Consider the following 19,163-nt stretch of genomic DNA (forward strand, 5'->3'; position numbering starts at 1 on the left):
AAAGGCATCCGGAAGAAAGGACATATTGTTTTTGAGACTATATAATGTTATTGTCTGGACACATCCCCTGCCGCATCTCGGGGTGAAGACTTACGCTTTTACTTTTTGTTTATTATTTGCTTATGAGTTATTGTTTAAAATTAAGTGAAACCATGTACAGTCGTGATGCATTTAAATCTTTTAAACAAGTCTCGGAGTAATTTATTATGAATAAAGTTATTATTTTAGTTGTTCCTGATCCCTGTATTACGAAGCTCTGCAGAGGCAAAAGATCTGGGACTCTGGTGGGAGGAAGTGCAGAAATCTCTACTGCCACAGAGAAGACATCAGAGGTAAGAACAATGGTTTATGTTGCCTTTGATGGTGGGAAACAAAGATGTACTTAGAGATTGTATGTATATTTCCTTAGATCAAAATTACCACAACAACACACACACCATACCATCATCACAAAAGTAGGGCAGAGGTAAAATGTATTCCTCATTTTTTAAATTTCAATATAACCAAATTCGATAGCTGAACTGAACAGAAAATTAATAACAGCACTCAAGACAGAAGTGACATAGGTACAAAACAGTTTATTCCATTTATTATAAGAACTGAAGTTTAAAAAGGCATAAACGTGACAAACATAAATGTGCATATTCAACAACAAAAGACAGACAGACAATGATTAACAATCAGAATTATTAACAGGCACATTTTGGTAATGATGTTTTTGTAGTTGAAAATAATAGATCCATATAATAAAATATGAAAATAATAACCAGGCATATAAATATGTGGTAAAAGTAATTTGACTGCTATAAAATTATTTTTGTGGAGAAAAAGTGAAATACCTGAAAGCTATTATGGTTTTAGAAATTCCATATAGACACATGACTGAGAAATAATTCAAAAATACAAATAGATTCATTTAAAAAGACAGCATTGATTTCATTTGTAGAACTGGATTTCATAATCCTACTCACCAGCCTATATATAGTATACACACATGCATCACCATAAATACACATACATGCACAACTAAAGCCACATTTAAGGCATCAAATAAATTTGAATACCTTATGACAGAAAACTTTAAACTAAATTGCTTTTTAAATTAATTTCTGATACATAAACATCACAGTTGTGGACAACAAAGCAAACAACAGGAGTTCATTTTCTGCAATGTTATGCGTAGATGCATGAACAACAACGGCCTAAAGAGTTTGAAACTCACAGGAGTGCATTAAATACCAGTGTATAAAAGCTTGCATAATCCACCTTTGTCATGAATAAAATTGTAGTTTATAAATACAAGCATTCTGCACTGTTCATGAACTCATGTAAACACTTCGTTTCCCTCACCAAACGCAAAATTAGGCTGTTAAACTGTTTGTCTGTTATTAGCAGATTCAATATAAAACCACCTCATTCCTCATAGCTTTTGGACAACTTAATATTAAAAACTACAAATTGTGACATTACATAAACACTACATGACGCAAGTTTGATTTAGCTCTTCAGCAAACAACCAATGAGGCGGAGTGAAAATAATGGATAGAGCGGATATAGTCAGCACACCCTGTCATAATTACTAATTGCTTTTTATATATATATATATAAATGGGAGGCACAGCTGATGATAAATGGTCATAACCAAAACCAAAACAGAAAAATATATTTGCCTTACTAGTTGACTGGCAGGCCATAGGCATTATTTTAAATATTCCATCAAGCTGTATGCAAATTATGAATAAAGGTCCTGTGTTTATTTAAAAAAAGAAAAAAACATGCAGACCACAAGGGGTCACTGTAACAGTTTAACATGGGCCGTTTTGTCAAATTTAGTTAAGTCATCCAGCTCTGGCCCTGTTTCCTGGCCTCTTTATAGGAGATAAAAAGCAAGGCCAGCATGATGATGACAGAGACAGGCTAAATTTGGCTCTGGGAAATTGGCTACAAAGTTCCATTCATTTAATCAAGAAGATAAAGTGTGGGATCCCTGGATTTCAAATGAAACATTAACCACATAAAATATATTTTTTTTTACCAAAATGCTCTCTCTGTCTCTCTCAAAAAAAAAAAAAAAAAAAAAAAACATTTTGAAAAAATTGAGAATCGGATCTGAGAGGGTAACAAGCACTAAGTCTGGTTTTTAGTTAATGATTTTGTACCTTTTACATATTTATTTGACCCGGTATTGGCTAACCTGTTAATACAAAACTAAGATTACGACTTGCAACTGATTGTCCATTCCTGAAAAAAAAAAAAATAAATAACCTTCTAGAAGCAAGAGAGACATTCATGCATGAAGTCAAAAGCATGCATGTAGAAGTTTGGGTAGGCAACATATATTTAGTTGACATACAAAACCACTGTCGCCACAAATAGGGCTCTAAAATGAGCCAACTCCACATGGCAATATGTTCCTACACATTACAGAGAATTAAAACAGCAAGTATGGATGAGGCTTGTAAAGGCTGCATAGATGTCTGCAAGATTTCTTAATGTATGAGTGTTCAACCGTGTTCATTTTAGCATAATGCAACAGAATTCTCCAATAGAAAAAAAAATCCAACTCAATGATCAACAGACATATGCCTAGGTGTGCATTGTATCGACAGTGCCATGTCCAGACCAGCTGAACTACATCCCCCACAATCCTCAGCACTGCTGATCACACAACCAGAAAGCACTGTATAAATACTTGTAACATTATCATCAGAATTTCCTGACACAAAAAGTCAAGAAATTGCAATACTACGTGGGTTGAAAATCAGAGCCACATCTAAAAGAAGCTCATCATTGCTTCTGACCTTTGACATGAAATGAAGTCCATAAAGATGCTAAATAAAAATCACATTAGAACACAGTAAAATGTTAAAGGGCTAGTTCACCCAAAATTGACAATTTTGTCATCATTTATTTACCATCTCGTTATTCCAAACTGCAGAAGAATACATTCTGAAAAATGACTATGTCCATACAATGAAAGTCAATAGGGTCAAAAAAAAAAAAAAAAAAAAAAAAAAAACCTGGATCCCACTGACTTCATTGAAAAATATCACAGTGCTTTTCTGGTCAAAGAACGTGAAAGAAAGCAAGAAAAGGAAGGAATTCAGTCATAAAGGTTTGGAATGTCATGAGGGTGAGTAAATGATGACAGAATGAACGTTTTTGGTTGAACTGTCCCTTTAAAGCAGCCAAAACCAGCAGTTCAGCGACAGTTCAAGGCTGGGTCATTCAGCCAGGCCCAGATTTTAATCATATGTTGAGGACTTCTGGGATGCACCAGCATCAGGCTTTTATAGGCACAGGCATTATTGCGATATTTCTCATCGATATCAAAAGTTCTGAAGCCTTTGTGCTTTTCAGGGGCAAGACCCAGTTTCTTAAGGCACATACCTGTGTAGACATCATCAATGGGGTACAGGGGCACCGACTTTGAGATGTTATGAAGTTTCTGGACCAGCTGTCCCGAGAACAAATAACCGCCCCCACCCGCATAGGAAGGGTACGCACCAACAAACACGCTCTCCGGGATAAAATACTTGACCTTTTTGTCTCTATGCGGACCAGCGTTGGTGATCACATCTCCTACAAACAGTTCCTTGGCTTTGGCATGAGAAAGATTGCTTAGGAAGTCTAGAATGCGGACGGTGTTAACAAAAACATCGTCATCGCCCTTGAAAACGTAACTGACTCCGGGACAGCGGGTGCTCAGCCATTCCAGGAAAAGCACTTCCTTGATGGTGAGGTTGAAAAAGGTGTCCCTATAGTCCCATTGAAGAATATCCTGATGTATGGCGCTCTCATGTTGGAGCATCTTTGAGAGATCTGGGAAGTAGTCCTCCGTGGTTGCGTTTCCGAGGAGAAACACCGTGACAACTGTTTTGTTTGCAAGGCGGCCAGCTTTGCCCCATGACTGGCGGATGGCCTGTCGTCGATCAAAGTGTGGGACTAAAGATTTAATTCCTAGGAGGAGGAACGGTGGGTCTTTGCACATGTCTGGCTGGTCCAGCACGATGGGATAGGACCTGCAGCGCATAGACAGCAGGAAGTCCTTGAAGCGATCTGGCAGCGAGTTGTAATCCTTGACTTGGGTGGTTACCTTGAAGTCTGGCTCACAGGAGTCCAGACTGACCGTGTCGTTTAGCCAGTCTGGAAGCTTATCAGTCGTGAAGTTGAGCTTCTCTAGGTTGCGGTTGTGGATGTAGTTCAGCTGTTGCTGCAGGCGATTCCAGTATGCGTCACTGGGAAGATCTTTTGCCCAGAAACGCTTCGTGGGAACCAGCAGCTTATTTTTGTTGCTGTCTTCCTTCCCAGCATTGCGAGAAACCTCCACCACTATGAAGATGAACACCATCATCATCATCACCATGACCTTCATCTTCCTCCGAGGTCCCTGCATGGTGTCGATACTAAACACCTAACAGCAGAGACAAAGAATAACATGGGTAACTTGTTTAAAAAAAATAAAGGGTCAAAATGTTTCTTAACCACATGCCCAGAAATATTAACATGATGCAGATAACCACAAAGCAAATCCTGTTTGATGGTAAAACATGTAATGCTTCAAAGATTGTTTGTGCACATGCTGGCAACTAAAGTGTTTGAGTACTGCATGCTTATTATAATATATGTAAATGTCAACCATGACTAAAGTCACTGAAAGTCGAGAAGACACAAAGACATCAGTTACTTGAAGGACCAAAGTTCAAGTATGGCTGTTTTAATTTTAGACCGGCAACTAAGATTAAACTAAAGGGAACCTCTTTATGGTTAACTCTATATGGGAGTTAACCCACAATTTTATAAAGGACACTTTTTTTTTTGGGACAACTTGTAATAATTTTATTTTCTGTTGAAATTCAGAATTCCAATAATATGTAATATGAGAAAGGTTACAAATCAGACATGTTTAACTCTATATACACATCAGACATGTTTACCCCTTTTTGAAGACTAATATCACTTCCTTTATTTAATGTAAAAAATGTCACTTTCTTATCCACCTGTTACTTCTCTTTCACCAATTCCTCTCTCTTTTTCTCTTGCTTTGTTGCTTTTGTCTCCCAGCAACCCCTCTGCTCTGTTGCACATGGTTTCTCTCATTTATTCAACTCCACATTCTTCAGTTCAGCTTACTTTTCCATTCTTTCTGCGTTACAGGTGCGACATAAAGGACTAAATTTAGAGTGGCTTCATGAGCCAGCTGGCCTCTGGGATAAGTGTTGATTTAAAGACTACATACAGTATGAGCCAGTCAATGACAGAGCCACTGATTTCCAACAAGAAACAGCATTATCTTTATGTTTTGACATTAAAAATGTCCCAACTATAAACTAATACTCTTCTTATTTTAGTGAATTAAGACTCAATACTGTATACAATAAATGGTTGATGTCAATAATGTATCATACATGTCATTTATAAACATTAAACTGCATTTTATCATATAATGATCAAAACTAGTACAAGGGTCACACAAACCGTGGGGGGCCGTAACAAATCCAAGGGCCCTGATCTGAGATGCAAACCCTGGCCTGACAGGATTTCTACCAAGGGGAATGCAATTTTAGCAAGCTGTGGTGTGCGGCATAATTTTTTCTGTTATATAATGATTGAAATTAAATCTGCCAGTCACTTCGCTCTCTCAGTCAGCTAATACCATCAGAATGTGTTTTTCTCAGATGAAATGCTATTGAATTAGGAACTAAAATTACTTGGGGCCATGTGTGCCTGTTTACCTGTGCACAGGCGAGACTGTGGAGGGTCCAGATGTATGGTGCGCAGGTGCTAGCAAATGTTTTTAGCCCATCCTGACTCACTAACAGAGCGAATCACAGAAACAGGGATGGTGCAGAGGAAATCCAGATCTGGGGAGAAAGAAAAACAAACATGTTTTCCTGCTGCTGCACTAATGGACACATGGAAGATTTGAGAGAACATCAGGGCCTGGAACAGCAAAAGTAAACAGTCTGTTCACACTTGAGGATTAGTCCACATGGTTTGAGCTCAATTATTTGTTGACCTTGCTTGAAATCACCAGGTGAAAATCTGGTGTATCTAGTAATTTTCACAACGGTACATCAAGCTCTAAAGCTAAACAAATTCTGAAATTATTAGCAAAAAACACTCTTCCACTGTGACTCCACTCAAATGTTTTCATATCCACAATGCCACAATCTAAATCACTGTTTGAAATAGACAAATTGAAATGGCAACAACTTAAACTCATTTAATATATCAGACCTGATCCCCCCCCCCATCAAGCCTGCATTTATTTGATCAAAAATACAGAAAGAAATGTAATATTGTGATATATTATTACAATTTAAAATAATTGTTTTTAAATTTATTATACTTTAGATTATCATTCATTTCTGTGATGCAAAGCTGAATTTTTAGGATCATTATCACATGATCCTTTAGAAATCATTCTTATATGATGATTCATTATTAAAGTTGGAAACAGTTCTGCTGCTTAATATTCTTTCAGAAAATGTGATACTTTTTAAGGATACTTTGATGAATAAAAAAAAAAAAAGAAGCTATGTTTTTAAAATATAAATATTAATAACAATATACACTACTGGTAAGTAATTTGGTGTCAGTAATTTTTTTTCTTTCTTTTTTAAAAATAACATCAATACTTTTATTCAGGAAGGATGTGTTAAATTGATAAAAAGTGATAGTAAAGAAAATATATTGTTAGAATATATATTATTAGAAAAAAAAATATTTTGAATAAATGCAGTTCTTTTTAACCTTTAATTCATCAAATATATTAGACAGCAGAACTGTTTCCAACACTCATAATAAATCAGAATATTAGAATAATTTCTAAATGATCATGTGATAGACTGGATGAAACATGTGACACTGAAGGCTGGAGTAATGATGCTGAAAATTCAGCTTTGCATCACAGGAATAAATTATTTTTTTTAAGTATATTCAAATAGAAAACTATTATTTTAAGTTGTAATAATATTTCACAATATTACTGTTTTTATCTGTATTTTTGATCAAATAAATGCAGGCTTGATGAGCAGAAGAAACTTCTTTCAAAAACATTACAAATAGTAATGTTTCCAAACTTTTGGTCTGTATTGTATATATAAACGTAAGAACATTTGTGTATTTGTGTGTGTGAGATACACATACACACACACACACACACACTCATCATAAAATAAGCGCACACTGTGGTAAACTATGCAGTTCCGAGAGCATGACGTACTGTATGGAGGTCCGCTTTGCACATGCGCCGATCAGAAGTGACGAATGCGGAAACGCAGCGGAGAGATCAAAACAAAGGTCACTAATTTGAAATACAAAACAAGGATTTGTAAAGAAAAATGTTAAAGGATTTCAGTATAAGCCAAGAGGAAACTGGTTATTCTTTGCAAAAGGAAACTTTGCTTCTATTGGTCCTGTTAACAAATGTTGGTTTTCACAAGACTCACCAGCTCATGCGCAACGCTGACCTCCATACACCATGTTCTAGGAACTGCTTAGTTTACAACAGTGAGCACAAACTACATTTAAGTGATTATTATGTTTTCAACATTTTTCCTCACAAAAACGCATCGATTCGCTACAGGAAGCCTTCGGTCACCCCCCGGAGTGTTTTTTTTAATCACTGGAAGGGCACTTTTTATTTCACGTCTTTTGTACTGAAAGAATGCAACACCCATTGAGTGCCATTAAGACAATTTTTTCATATAAGTCCAACTGGATTCGTCTGAAAGAAGAAAGTCATATACACCTAGGATGCCTTGGTGGTGAGTAAAACGCAGCCTAATTTCCATTTTTGGGTGAACTAACCCTTTAATGGATGGAAGACTCATTTTTGTTAAAGGCATTGCCACAACAATTAAAGCCATGTCCAGGGCATAAAGTAATTTTGATGGCACTGATGGCTTGTGCAAGAACTAGAGTCCAGACTTTTAATGCATTTGCTTCCATTCTCTCTGAGCGTAAGTGCACAGAGTAGCTAAAGAGACCCTGGATGTGAAGTCTCTTATTAATAATTAACAATGCATTTGCTGTGTAAACAATGGACTGAATCACTCTCCACCTCACATCAACAGAATAAAGACTCACACGGATCCTTTCACTAGCCCTTTACAAATGGTTTAACTCCGTTCACTTTTACAATCCAGCTCATCTACGGTTGTGAAAGAATTTTCTTGTTTTGTAAAACCAACCAACCTCTTGGTTAATCATCTTACTGTTGGTCAGGAAAGGAACTTAAGCAACCATGCCCAGAAACCACAGCAACTATGCAATGCCAAAAAATAGGATTATACACCATGGGGTAGTAAATATTTTGTGCTACTGCTGTAGATACATTTACATTTGTGTGTATGGAGCAGGGGTCTCCAAACTCAGTCCTGGAGGTCCAGTGTCCAGCAGAGTTTAGTTTTAGTTCAGGTGTGTTGAGGTGAGTTGGAGCTAAACTCTGCAGGACAACAGCCCTCCAGGACTGAGTTTGGAGAGCCCTGCTATAGGTTTTTATTTGTATTTCTGCACAGCTCTCAGCAGGCCGGACGGATTTTAATTTTTTTACATGTGTGAAAAGCAAGGTGAATGAAAATGTGATGAGAAACAAGAGTGTTGTTGAGAACTTGTCCAGAACAAGTCAAAACAAGTAAGAATCTGCTGTTCTGTCTTTAAACACAATGCAAAGTAGAGCTGAATTGACTATAGTTGCCAAGCAACATCGCAACTTACTGCATCAATACAGAATTCAGCTGATGTGCGGTTACAGGTGTGCATGTACTGTATGGTTAGGTTTCCTCAATTTCAGAGATGGAGCTATGCATATTACATTAGCTTCCCTGTCTTTACTCAATTTTTAAGAGCTATGAAGTCATTTCTGTACTGATGAAAAACTTAATTTCAATTACATTCACTTCACATTTATTTGTATAGTACTATTAATATCATTGATATACTTGTTATAGTACATATACTCAAACTTATTTTTCTTGCCTTGACAAGTTCTAAATATAAAGAGAAAATCAAAATTGTACTATTTAATTCACTTATTATAAAAATCTGCCATTAAAACACAACTGGCAAAAGTGACTTATGACAGAAAACAAAAATTGTAATGTTAAGAAATAAGGTAGTAAGAGTATTAAGGAACGCAAAGGCAGATTATTATTATATTCTTTTTTTTAAATCACAGTTATTGAAATTGTCAATAAAATTATCAAAACAAGGCCAATTGAATTGAAGATTAGCCTAATGATACAATCAATTTTACCGAGTCCAATTCATGTGGCACAGGCCTTTAATCACTATTTTATTGAATCAGTGGATAAAATAGCTCAAAGAATTGCTCAAAGTTTCACAGTACAACCTTATTTACGAACAAGTAATGCTTGTGAGACAGCTTTAGTATAAGACGAGTATGAAGTTAAGAGTTGGATGTAGTTAGATCAAGTTAGATGTTGAAAAGGTAGTCATGTCTCTTATGTCCTTAAGGACTTAAGATATCTATGGTATAGACACACTTTTATTGAAACAAACTAGTTCCTCAGTAGTTAACCCTTTAAAACATTAATAGTTAATTAGATTAAGGGAGATTCCCCACCTCTTAGAAACCAACAGTTGTGGACCCTGTATTTAAGGTAGGCCAGTTAGTTTGCTCCCCACAATATCAAAAGTGTTTGAAAAACTGGTGGCCAAACAAATTATTGACAATTTTAATAATAGCCCTTTTCAATTACATCCGATGCAGTTCTGCTTTAGGATAAATCATTCAACAGAAACGGCTAATTGTTATTTTATTGAAAGGGTAAAAGGCATTAAATGAATAAAGGTGGAGCGGTAGGAGCTGTATTTATTTATTTACATAAAGAATTTGATACTTTAAATCATAATATTCTTTTAAATAAATTACAAAAATGTTTATTTCTTGACAAAATCTGAAAATGTAATTTAATTTAATCTTATCTGTCTTCCCATTCTCAAGTAGTAAAAATAGATAATTACAAATCCAATTGACTATGCCTATCAGCTGGTGTTCCACAAGGGTTCATATTGGGGCAGTTCTCTTTATATTATTCTCTGTATATTAAAGATATACCCATGGTGCGTCAACGATGTAATCTATTGTATTCTGATTATACATTTTCGCGCATGGTGAAAATGTCGAAGCTGCTGCAAATAAGTTGACAGATGTTCTGTCATATATCATATCCTGGCTCATTCGGTCTTATCTGAAATCAAATGCGCCAAAAACAACTTGCATGTTCTTTTCTAAAGGACATAGTGCTGATATAAAACAGGATATTTTTATTTCGGGAGAGAGAGATTACAGGTGGTTTCAAAATATAAATTCTTAGGGGTTCATTTGGACTCATGTTTTGGTTTTAAAACGCATATTTAAAAAAGTTTTAATTTAGTTGGTTTATAAGAAACTTTCTCAAATGAGGCTGCAAAGGTATATTTTCATTCTGTGATTCTTCTATTACTTATTGTCTGAACGGTTGGTCTAATACACATGATATAGTTCTAAAACCATTGGAATTATTGTACAAGCTAGCACTTAATATTAGATAAAAAGTAATGTATATATTAGAGTTTTCACCATTGTATTATCTTAACTGCATATAATCTGCTTAGCTGGGAAATCACTTTTTTAAAGTTTGAAAAAGTTTTATTTTTTATAAGATTATGCATGGTTTACCTTATCCTCTGGTTGATTTTATTAAATTGAAATCTATTGAAAACAGTAACTAGAGCTGCAGCTAAAGCTGATTGCATAATTCCACATAGAAGAACCACATTTGGTCAAGCTGTTTTTTTTTTAATTCAGAGCATCACATCAGTGGAATTCAATACCACAATCAATTACAGAATGAACATAATTTAACTCATTTAAGCAACATTTTAAGAAATGGCCTTTTCAAATCCAACAATGTGAACATCAATTTGGTTTAAATATCTGAAACCGTTTTTTTATTGTCAGTTTGTATAATTTGTGGTTGAATTTTTGGTTGAATTTCGTTGTTTCTTTTTCCCCCTTTAGTTTGGCCTAATAACATCTGGCAAAGGGACTTCTAATGAAAACTAGTCTCTGGGCTAATTTGGGTACATTTACATTCACAAATGTTGATTAAATGTACACTGTCCTTTTTTTTGTGAAATAAATAACTAAAGGTAACCCTACTATGATATATGGTTTAACAATTAATGACCCAATACACACAAATGACGTGCACTTCACAAAAGTAAACAGAAAGTCCTTACAATCATAATTCCAACAATATGATAAACTATGAACATGACGTACTCTGAACAGGAAGATTTTTTGTAAATGTCTCAAGTTCTCAATAGTTTGGTGAATGGCTTTTTATGGACACAACCTGTCCATGTTGGCATCTGAATGATTTGTCACATTTCAGATGAATTCGTAGAAACATTTCAGTGTTTGATTGGATGCACATGCGTTATTGTTGTGCTTATCAACCATTTTAAAACCTAAAATGTCTATTGATTTTGCCAACCAAACTATGCTAAATACAAAATGCAGCTAATTATGTACTGTCATTAAAACCTTAAAGAATAGACCAGTGACCAACCAGTTCAGACCCACTGTCCTAGTTGACAAATCATTACACATTAGCATGAAACCATGAGACCTCCAGTAGAGATTTAAAGGACCATCTATTCACCCACTCCCAGATGATAATCTCTGTGCTACTTCCAGCCCATTGCTGTTGTGAGAATTTAATGTCACGTATGAATAATAATGTTTGGGGTTAAACAAAGCAAGCCTCCCATTCTGTGATGAACTACCTGGGCTCAGGTGCATGGTGATGGTAAACTCAGACACAGGTGCAGCTCAATAAATTAATGTCATGGAAAAGTTGTGAAATTGTGAAACTTGTGTATTAAATAAATTCAGTGAAAATAGACTGAAGTAGTTTAAGTCTTCGGTTCTTTTAATTGTGATGATTTTGGCTCACATTTAACAAAAACCCACCAATTCAGTTTCTCAACAAATTAGAATACTTCATAAAGACCAAAAAAACAAAATGTATGTTAATTTACTGTACATGTACTCAATACTCGGTAGGGGCTCCTTTTGCTCTAATTACTCCCTCAGTTCGGCGTGACATGGAGGTGATCAGTTTGTGGCACTGCTGAGGTGGTATGAAAGCCCAGGTTTCTTTTACCGTGGCCTTTAGCTCATCTGCATTTTTTGATCTCTTGTTTCTCATTTTCCTCTTGGAAGAGTTTGCTGGCGAGTCAAGGACTCCAACACCATGGTCATTTAACCAACTTTTGGTGTTTTTGGCAGTGTGGGCAGGTACCAAATCCTGCTGGAAAATGAAATCAGTATCTTCAAAAAGCTGGTCAGCAGAAGGAAGCATGAAATGCTCCAAAATCTCTTGGTAAACTGACGCAGTGACACACAATGGACCAACACCAACAGATGACATTGCACCCTAAATCATCACAGACTGTGGAAACTTAACCTTGGACTTTAAGTCATTTTTAAGAGAGCAAGGTCGCAAGATCACCTTTGTATAGGTCAAACACCCTCAAAAGATAACCAATACATTGACTCAAAAAGATCATCAGAAAACAATGACCTAAAAAAAAAAACACGTTCCAAATGACTAAGCATTACTAAACACACAAAGAATGGGTCAATGTATCAAGACAAGACTATTCAAAAGTTTGGGGTTGGTAAGACTTTTTTTTCGGTTTCTGAAAGATGAATTATGTTGCTAATGACTGCATGTGATAAATACAGTAATATTGTGAAATATTTTTGCAATTCCAAATAACTTTTCTCTATGTTAATATATATATATTTTTAATGCAATTTATTCCTGTGAATTTTCAGAACCCTCTACTCCAGTCTTCAATGTCACGATACTTCAGAAGCCATTCTAATATGCAGAGTTGGTGATCAAGAAAAATTTCTTATTATTATCATCATTATTGAAAACAGTTGTGTTGCATAGTATTTTTGTGGAAACCGTGATATGTTTTTTGATTAATTTAATGCTTTTAACTTTTAAATGGTAGTGTTATTTGTGAAGGAAGAAATGTGGACAAAAATGATTTAAGCCAATCTTTCACATACACGGCTTGGCAACATGAAACAAAAAATATAAAGCCATTACTAGCCTATCACCTCCTTTTTAACAGTATAATATAGCTCAAGTCTCTTCAGGCACCAAGTAGATTTCCTAGAAGAGGGTGAATTCGCCATCACTGACTGTCAACTAACTGTCTGGGTGGAATTTTTTTCCCACTTGGTGGCTAAATGGAACACAAGTGACCAAAACAAAATTACATGAGTCACATTAAAGGATCTCAAAGGACACTTCTGAGGAGCACCACTGCATTCCAGGAAGGCCCCCACCGCCCATAAGAAACTGACTGCCTTCCAGTTATTGTCTGCAGGTTTTTGCTCACAAAACAAGCCTCTACTCATTTAAAGCTTCCTGCAGGTTACTTTGAAAATGCTTATGTTTAAGCAGGTAAAACGAGACTAACACCTTGGGGGCACAAGCTTACATTAAAGTGCATTCCTTGAGTCATCATGGAACTCTATAGACAGTATAACTCTAAGGGATTTACCCTAGTTAGTCAAAAAAACCCACTGACTCACACAAAGCACTACTCCGGCTCAACATGCAAAATAACTTGAGCACAAAAAGAGAAAACATGTGCTCCTTCATTACAACTAAAATGTTTTGGAGTGCTAAAATTTTTGTAAGAAATTCATAGATGCAAGAAAACGCTTAAATCTTTCCAATCCAAATGCACTGCCACATCCTAAAAGACTTGAGGGTTGAACTAAGCCCAAGCACAGACATGAAGACTGTACATTCCCTAAGAGCATGCAATCATTCTACATGCTGGAGAAACCCAAGCAGGAATGAAAGTCGTTCTGACCCCACAGATTAACCCTTCTGAAATAGCCTTTTGGGCAGTGTGTCAACATAAAGCGCTGCTGCACTTCGGGAGTCCAGTGTTCGAATCCCAACTTGAAGACCTTTCCCGAAGCCGCCCCGTTCTCCCTCTCCCTTTTTGCTTCCTATCCTATAGCAAAATTAAAGGCAAAAAATGCCAAAAAGATATCTAAAAATTTTTTTTTAAATAAAACCACTTGAAATGGTTACCAGCGATGAAATTTAATGGTTGCAAATAAATCCTCATCTTTAAATCCTATTTACATGTTTGTATATGTCCTAGGGATACTTCTAGGATTCTTGCCAATCCAAGACACTGAAATACAGAAATACTTTGAGGAGGCCCATACATGTTCAAAATCTGTAACATCATGTAGCCACTGCTAATTAATGTTATAGATCTAATCATACATAATGTTTAGCTCAGAATTAACCCCCAAAAAGTCATTTAAAAAATTGGGTTAGAGGAGTAAAGCATTGAATATACATTACAAAGAGTAGCTTTAAAAATGTTTTGATTCAACATTGCATAAATAATCATAATTATCTATGATTCACAACCTAATGACACAGACCACAAGTCCAACCTTATGAGGATGGAATTTAAATTTACAGCAAGTGAAACTGAAAAGAGGTAGCAGCGACAATAGCGATTTCCGTTTCATGCGGACTTCAATTGTCTCTGGTTAAACGTGCTTAAACCACTGTAGCCCAGTCTGTGCCCTAATGTAATCTATTAACTATGCATATCATAACGTCTTAGGCTACACATTGTGATAAAATATTTAAATAAGAATGAATTTGTATTTAAGAATCACATTTATTGAAAATACATATAACGCCACATGTCCAAGATTAAGTTTTTCTAACAACGAAGAAATTTTACAGCGAGTAAAGAACATTACATTTTCCGCTAACCGCAGGCCCGGCTGCAGGATGAAATGACTGAGGGGGCATGTAAAATTGTTAAGGGGGCTTAACTTTATTATACCATCAATGATTAATACACACTGAGATCTCGCTTTGCAACGACAGATTTTTAAATACAGCGCTCCCTAAAACACTCCATATGCAACTGCAGGTAACCAGAGACTAGCAAATGTTAAACAGTGTAATGATGATTTTTCAAGGCGACAGTTATTTTAGAACGTTCCCTCTTAATGTTTCCATGGCAACGTGTCATATTTGTCACGTGGAACACCGCAGCCACAATAATAACACTAGCTGTGTCTCATTTAGAAGGCCACGTCCTCTGGAGGTCGCATCCTCTGGAGGTCGAATCCTCTCTAGGATGCGTATATGGAGTGTCCTTCACCCTGGGATTAAACGAGACGGCCTTCGTAGGACGGACGGAAAACGAAACAGGAAGTATTACGTTGCTATGCCAACACATAACGTCGTTGCGCTCTCACACTTGTTTAAGAAAAAAATTTAAGGAAATTATTTCTAAATCTGGAAAGTAATTTGAAAAGAAAATGTTTTTATTTAATGTAATACAAGGGTTAAATAATAATTATTTCTCGCCCTGCTAGCGAAGTACTGTTAAACTGTTAAAAAAAAAAAAAAATCACTAAACACTTGTAATCATGTTTACCACACTTGTAATTCAACTTTTAAAAAATGAAGAACTTTAAAGTACTTACATTTAAACACCACATCGCTTGTGTGTAGATCTGCCGCCGCCATTTTTTCAAATAAACAACGGTTATTTATGGCGACGCAAGGGATTGTGGGTTATTTGTAGCAGCGAAGGATACACCTCATGTATCCTTCGAATTCCTGTGAAAAAAGGTCGCATTCGAAGGTCTCATTCGGAGTGTGCTACTTGCTTTTCTGAAATGAGACAACCACGATGACGTATGCAGCCTTCGAATGCGACCTTCGGAGGGCGCAACCTTCCAAATGAGACACAGCTACTGTATAACAGATGTCCTTCATTTTGTTTTTCCTTTTTTATTCGAAAAAATCACAAACTTACTTACCATGTCATCAACTATCCTATATTCCGATTCTCAAATATGTGTAAGTGAGTGTGTTTGGTCGTTTAAAAATCTTTATAACAATAGAGTAAACCTTATAGTTAGCCTAACGTTACTTCCACTGTGTTTTATCTGATATGAAAAACACACGTCGGCAAATTATATATGGATAGATTGTTTTTTGATGCTTTCACACACTCCAAATGTAGGCTTTTGTTTTACCAGTGCTTATGTGTAGCCTATTTAAATGTATGAAATCTAAAATAAACATTATGAGGTTGAAAACACTGCATAGTTGTGATTATAACACAGCTGAGCTCGTCCGTCTCTGGTTCAGCGCCAACCAACGCGAATCTGTCAAATCGTTTGAATCTGGCAGTGATGTCACGAGTTACAACACTGAACATTCTAAATCCCACTGGGATAAGGTTAAATTATTATTTAACTCAAAAGGTTGAACATTTTATTTTTAACACTGAATACAACAGAGGGGGCACAAGTCAGATCTGAGGGGGCATTGCCCCCTTTTGCCCCCTTGTGGCGCTGGGCCTGGCTAACCGGCAACCCGGTGGCCGAAATACAGTTGGGTAAATAGGCAGTGGGCGGGTTTCACAAACCAAAACAGAGACGCAATCTGTCCCTGAACCCACATTTTAAAAAAGGAGAATAAATTACTGTAGCATTGTTTTTCAGATAAACAAGCATGTTAACTTAGCATGTTTCTTAAATATCTGCAAACATATGGTATTTTTATGCTTTTGTATGGTAAAAAAAAGTTACACACAGCACCTTTAATATGAGGATTTTGTCAAAAATTCCCCATATGGCCCCTCCCTGAAAGATCAAGCCCCGCCCCAGCACCCCCCAGATAAAATATGCTCCAGCGGCTCTGATTAGCACTCATTTTATCTAATAAAATCTAAAACAGATGTTATAAACACCAGATACTCGGAGTAAGCATTAACATAAACAGCTTCCAATGACACGAACCCTGACAGCGACTAAATTTAGACTGCTTCGGAGTAACGTTAGTCATTTCTCTGAATCACCAGTTGCTTGGATTCCCGAGGATGTTTACCATCTTAACGATGTTAAACAGTCTGTGACTGTAACGTTTAGTTATCTCACCGAAGTGACGCCGAACTTTATTTCTGACCGTTAAAGTGTCAAAGCCACCCACATTTACTTTAACTAAAACAGTATTTGTAAAAAGACCCCTTTATATAAACAAAGTTGTCGATCAAATAAAAAGGGGTGTTCACGGACTGTTTTAGCGGACCTGCTAACGTCAAAAGTCATCCGCATGCGGACGCTCTCCTCGCCGCGCGCACAACATTAAAAGTTAAAGCCGGAACATTCAGACTTCTTGCTATCAAACCTCAAAAAACACCGACTAGAACAGAACCGATATAATGTGAAACTTCTACCTTTAGCTTTGTAAAAGTCATTATTACCTTTCAGCTCCAGCTGTGAGAGATCGTGTTCACATCCTGCCCGTCTGGTTCATGATGATGATAAACTCCATCTGCTCATGATGATAAACTCCTCCCAGGGCGGAGTATAAAACTTCCTTAGTACAGTATGTATTAACCACACTATTTGCCATACAGTCACTGTTTAATCGTCACTGGAATGAAAACCCACTGCCTAGTGTTTGCTTTACCTGGAACTACTTCTGAAAGTTCATTCGACTGGTTGATTTATTTGGGGTTTACATCGGTTTTAGGGTTAAATTCTGGCGAATACTACTGTATAAAATGTAAACGATATATTTAATTAGATTTCAGATGACTTTAGCTCATTCTAAACATTAATGTGAGGAGGAAAGTCTGTAATAGCATCTGCTGTAAAATAAAAGCTGTGTTTGGAACATGTTAGCAGGTTTCTAGCCAGTCCATATGGTGGTCAGACCATCAAATGACCTGGGCCATTGGGCTGAACAAGCAATGAACCGACCTCAAACCCCACCTAAAACCAGTCTGACCAGGCCAGAAAATACCAGTAGGGGGGAGTGGGGTAAGTTGAGCCAGTGGGTTTGTTACTCCACCCCTTGTAACTGTACACTTTTGCTGTAATGTGACCTTTTATTTTGAACCCCCCTGTAATTTCTACCAGTCTGCAAAGAGGAGATAATCATGTGAGGAGTGGAAGGACATTTAAACTTTACAAACTGTTTTAGGCAAATTTATCCAGGTCTAAATATATATTAAATGATAAAAAAAAATATTGGAATTACTTTAGAAACTTTAATTGTACTTCTGCCTCATTTTCCCTTATGTTGAGGACCACATAAGTAAAGTGGCTCATCTTACCTCACTCTCTCTAACTAGTACTGGTACCGAAGAACTAGTTTGTTTGTTTGTTTTTTTGCCAGGGAAGTGTTGAAATCCACATGTTTGTGCTGGATTCCCTTTGTCAACATGACTGAAGTTTGGTCAGATGTAATGCATGACTTATTGCGGTCCGTCACAGGGGGAAATAAGTCATGCTTTTTTAATGAATCTCAGTTTCCATTGTTTTGCTCAGTACAGACAAAGTTCTTCCTGCTGCATCCCATGTCTTCACACAAATAGTCTCCGTCCATATTTATTTTTCTTTGACTATTGGTTCATATTACCATTAACAAGTAAGTCTTTCCTGTCAGTCAGCTCATCAGGAACAGCAGGTGTGAGCTGTGCGAGATCATATGTCCTTATTATGTTATATTTCGTTTTTTCTAAATAGTGAGGCTTTGTCTGTTGACTTCACACACAACTGTGGATGTAACCCCCTTTACAGAGGTTTCAGGAGAAGTGTGTTCATATGAATCCACCAATCACAGCTCTGAGGAAGTTTCTTACATCATTTCTTCCGATAATTCTTGTGGCATTCCTGGCTGCTCCACCCTAACTTTTCTTTCAGCACACTTTTGAATTCAAGACCATACTTTATGGACAGCAAACCAGACCTACATTCTTACACATTTATTTTTCTAGTAAATACCATCTGATACCTCACTGAAAATGCCTTGTTTATATACTTTTATTCAATAATGATGCATGGATAAAAAGTGTCAGTAAAGACATGTATAATGCTAAAAAATATTTATGTTTCAAATAAATGCCTTTCTTGTTCATCAAAGATCCACAAAAATATGAAGTAGATTGAAGACCAACCTCTCTTTTACCTCTATATGTACAAAGCCTCCTAACATCTGTCAATCCTGTCTGCTGTATCATTTCAGGCTGGTTTGCATGCCAGCCATGGT

General features: G+C 36.5%; 1 protein-coding gene across 2 annotated transcripts; it reads right to left on the reverse strand.

The window, feature by feature from the left end:
- Positions 1-558: 558 nt before the first annotated feature.
- LOC113084790 (N-acetyllactosaminide beta-1,3-N-acetylglucosaminyltransferase 2-like) lies at positions 559-17,509 on the reverse strand. 2 transcript variants are annotated; one of them, XM_026254961.1, is made up of 3 exons: positions 17,371-17,509; positions 5,736-5,864; positions 559-4,414 (listed from the first exon to the last, which is right to left on the reverse strand). In XM_026254961.1, the coding sequence occupies exon 3, from the start codon at positions 4,394-4,396 to the stop codon at positions 3,203-3,205; it is 1,194 nt and encodes a 397-aa protein (XP_026110746.1). In that variant the 5' UTR covers positions 4,397-4,414; positions 5,736-5,864; positions 17,371-17,509; the 3' UTR covers positions 559-3,202. The 2 variants fall into 2 exon arrangements, with proteins under 2 accessions (XP_026110746.1, XP_026110747.1); XM_026254962.1 differs by lacking the exon at positions 5,736-5,864 and having other exon boundaries at positions 17,371-17,418.
- Positions 17,510-19,163: the final 1,654 nt, after the last annotated feature.

Source organism: Carassius auratus, unplaced genomic scaffold (genome assembly GCF_003368295.1).
Source record: "Carassius auratus strain Wakin unplaced genomic scaffold, ASM336829v1 scaf_tig00040639, whole genome shotgun sequence".
Lineage (NCBI taxonomy): Eukaryota > Metazoa > Chordata > Actinopteri > Cypriniformes > Cyprinidae > Carassius > Carassius auratus.

Bases quoted from the DNA above. Each gene is read 5' to 3' on its own strand.
- LOC113084790 (XM_026254961.1), bottom strand. From the start codon at position 4,396: ATGCAGGGACCTCGGAGGAAGATGAAGGTCATGGTGATGATGATGATG.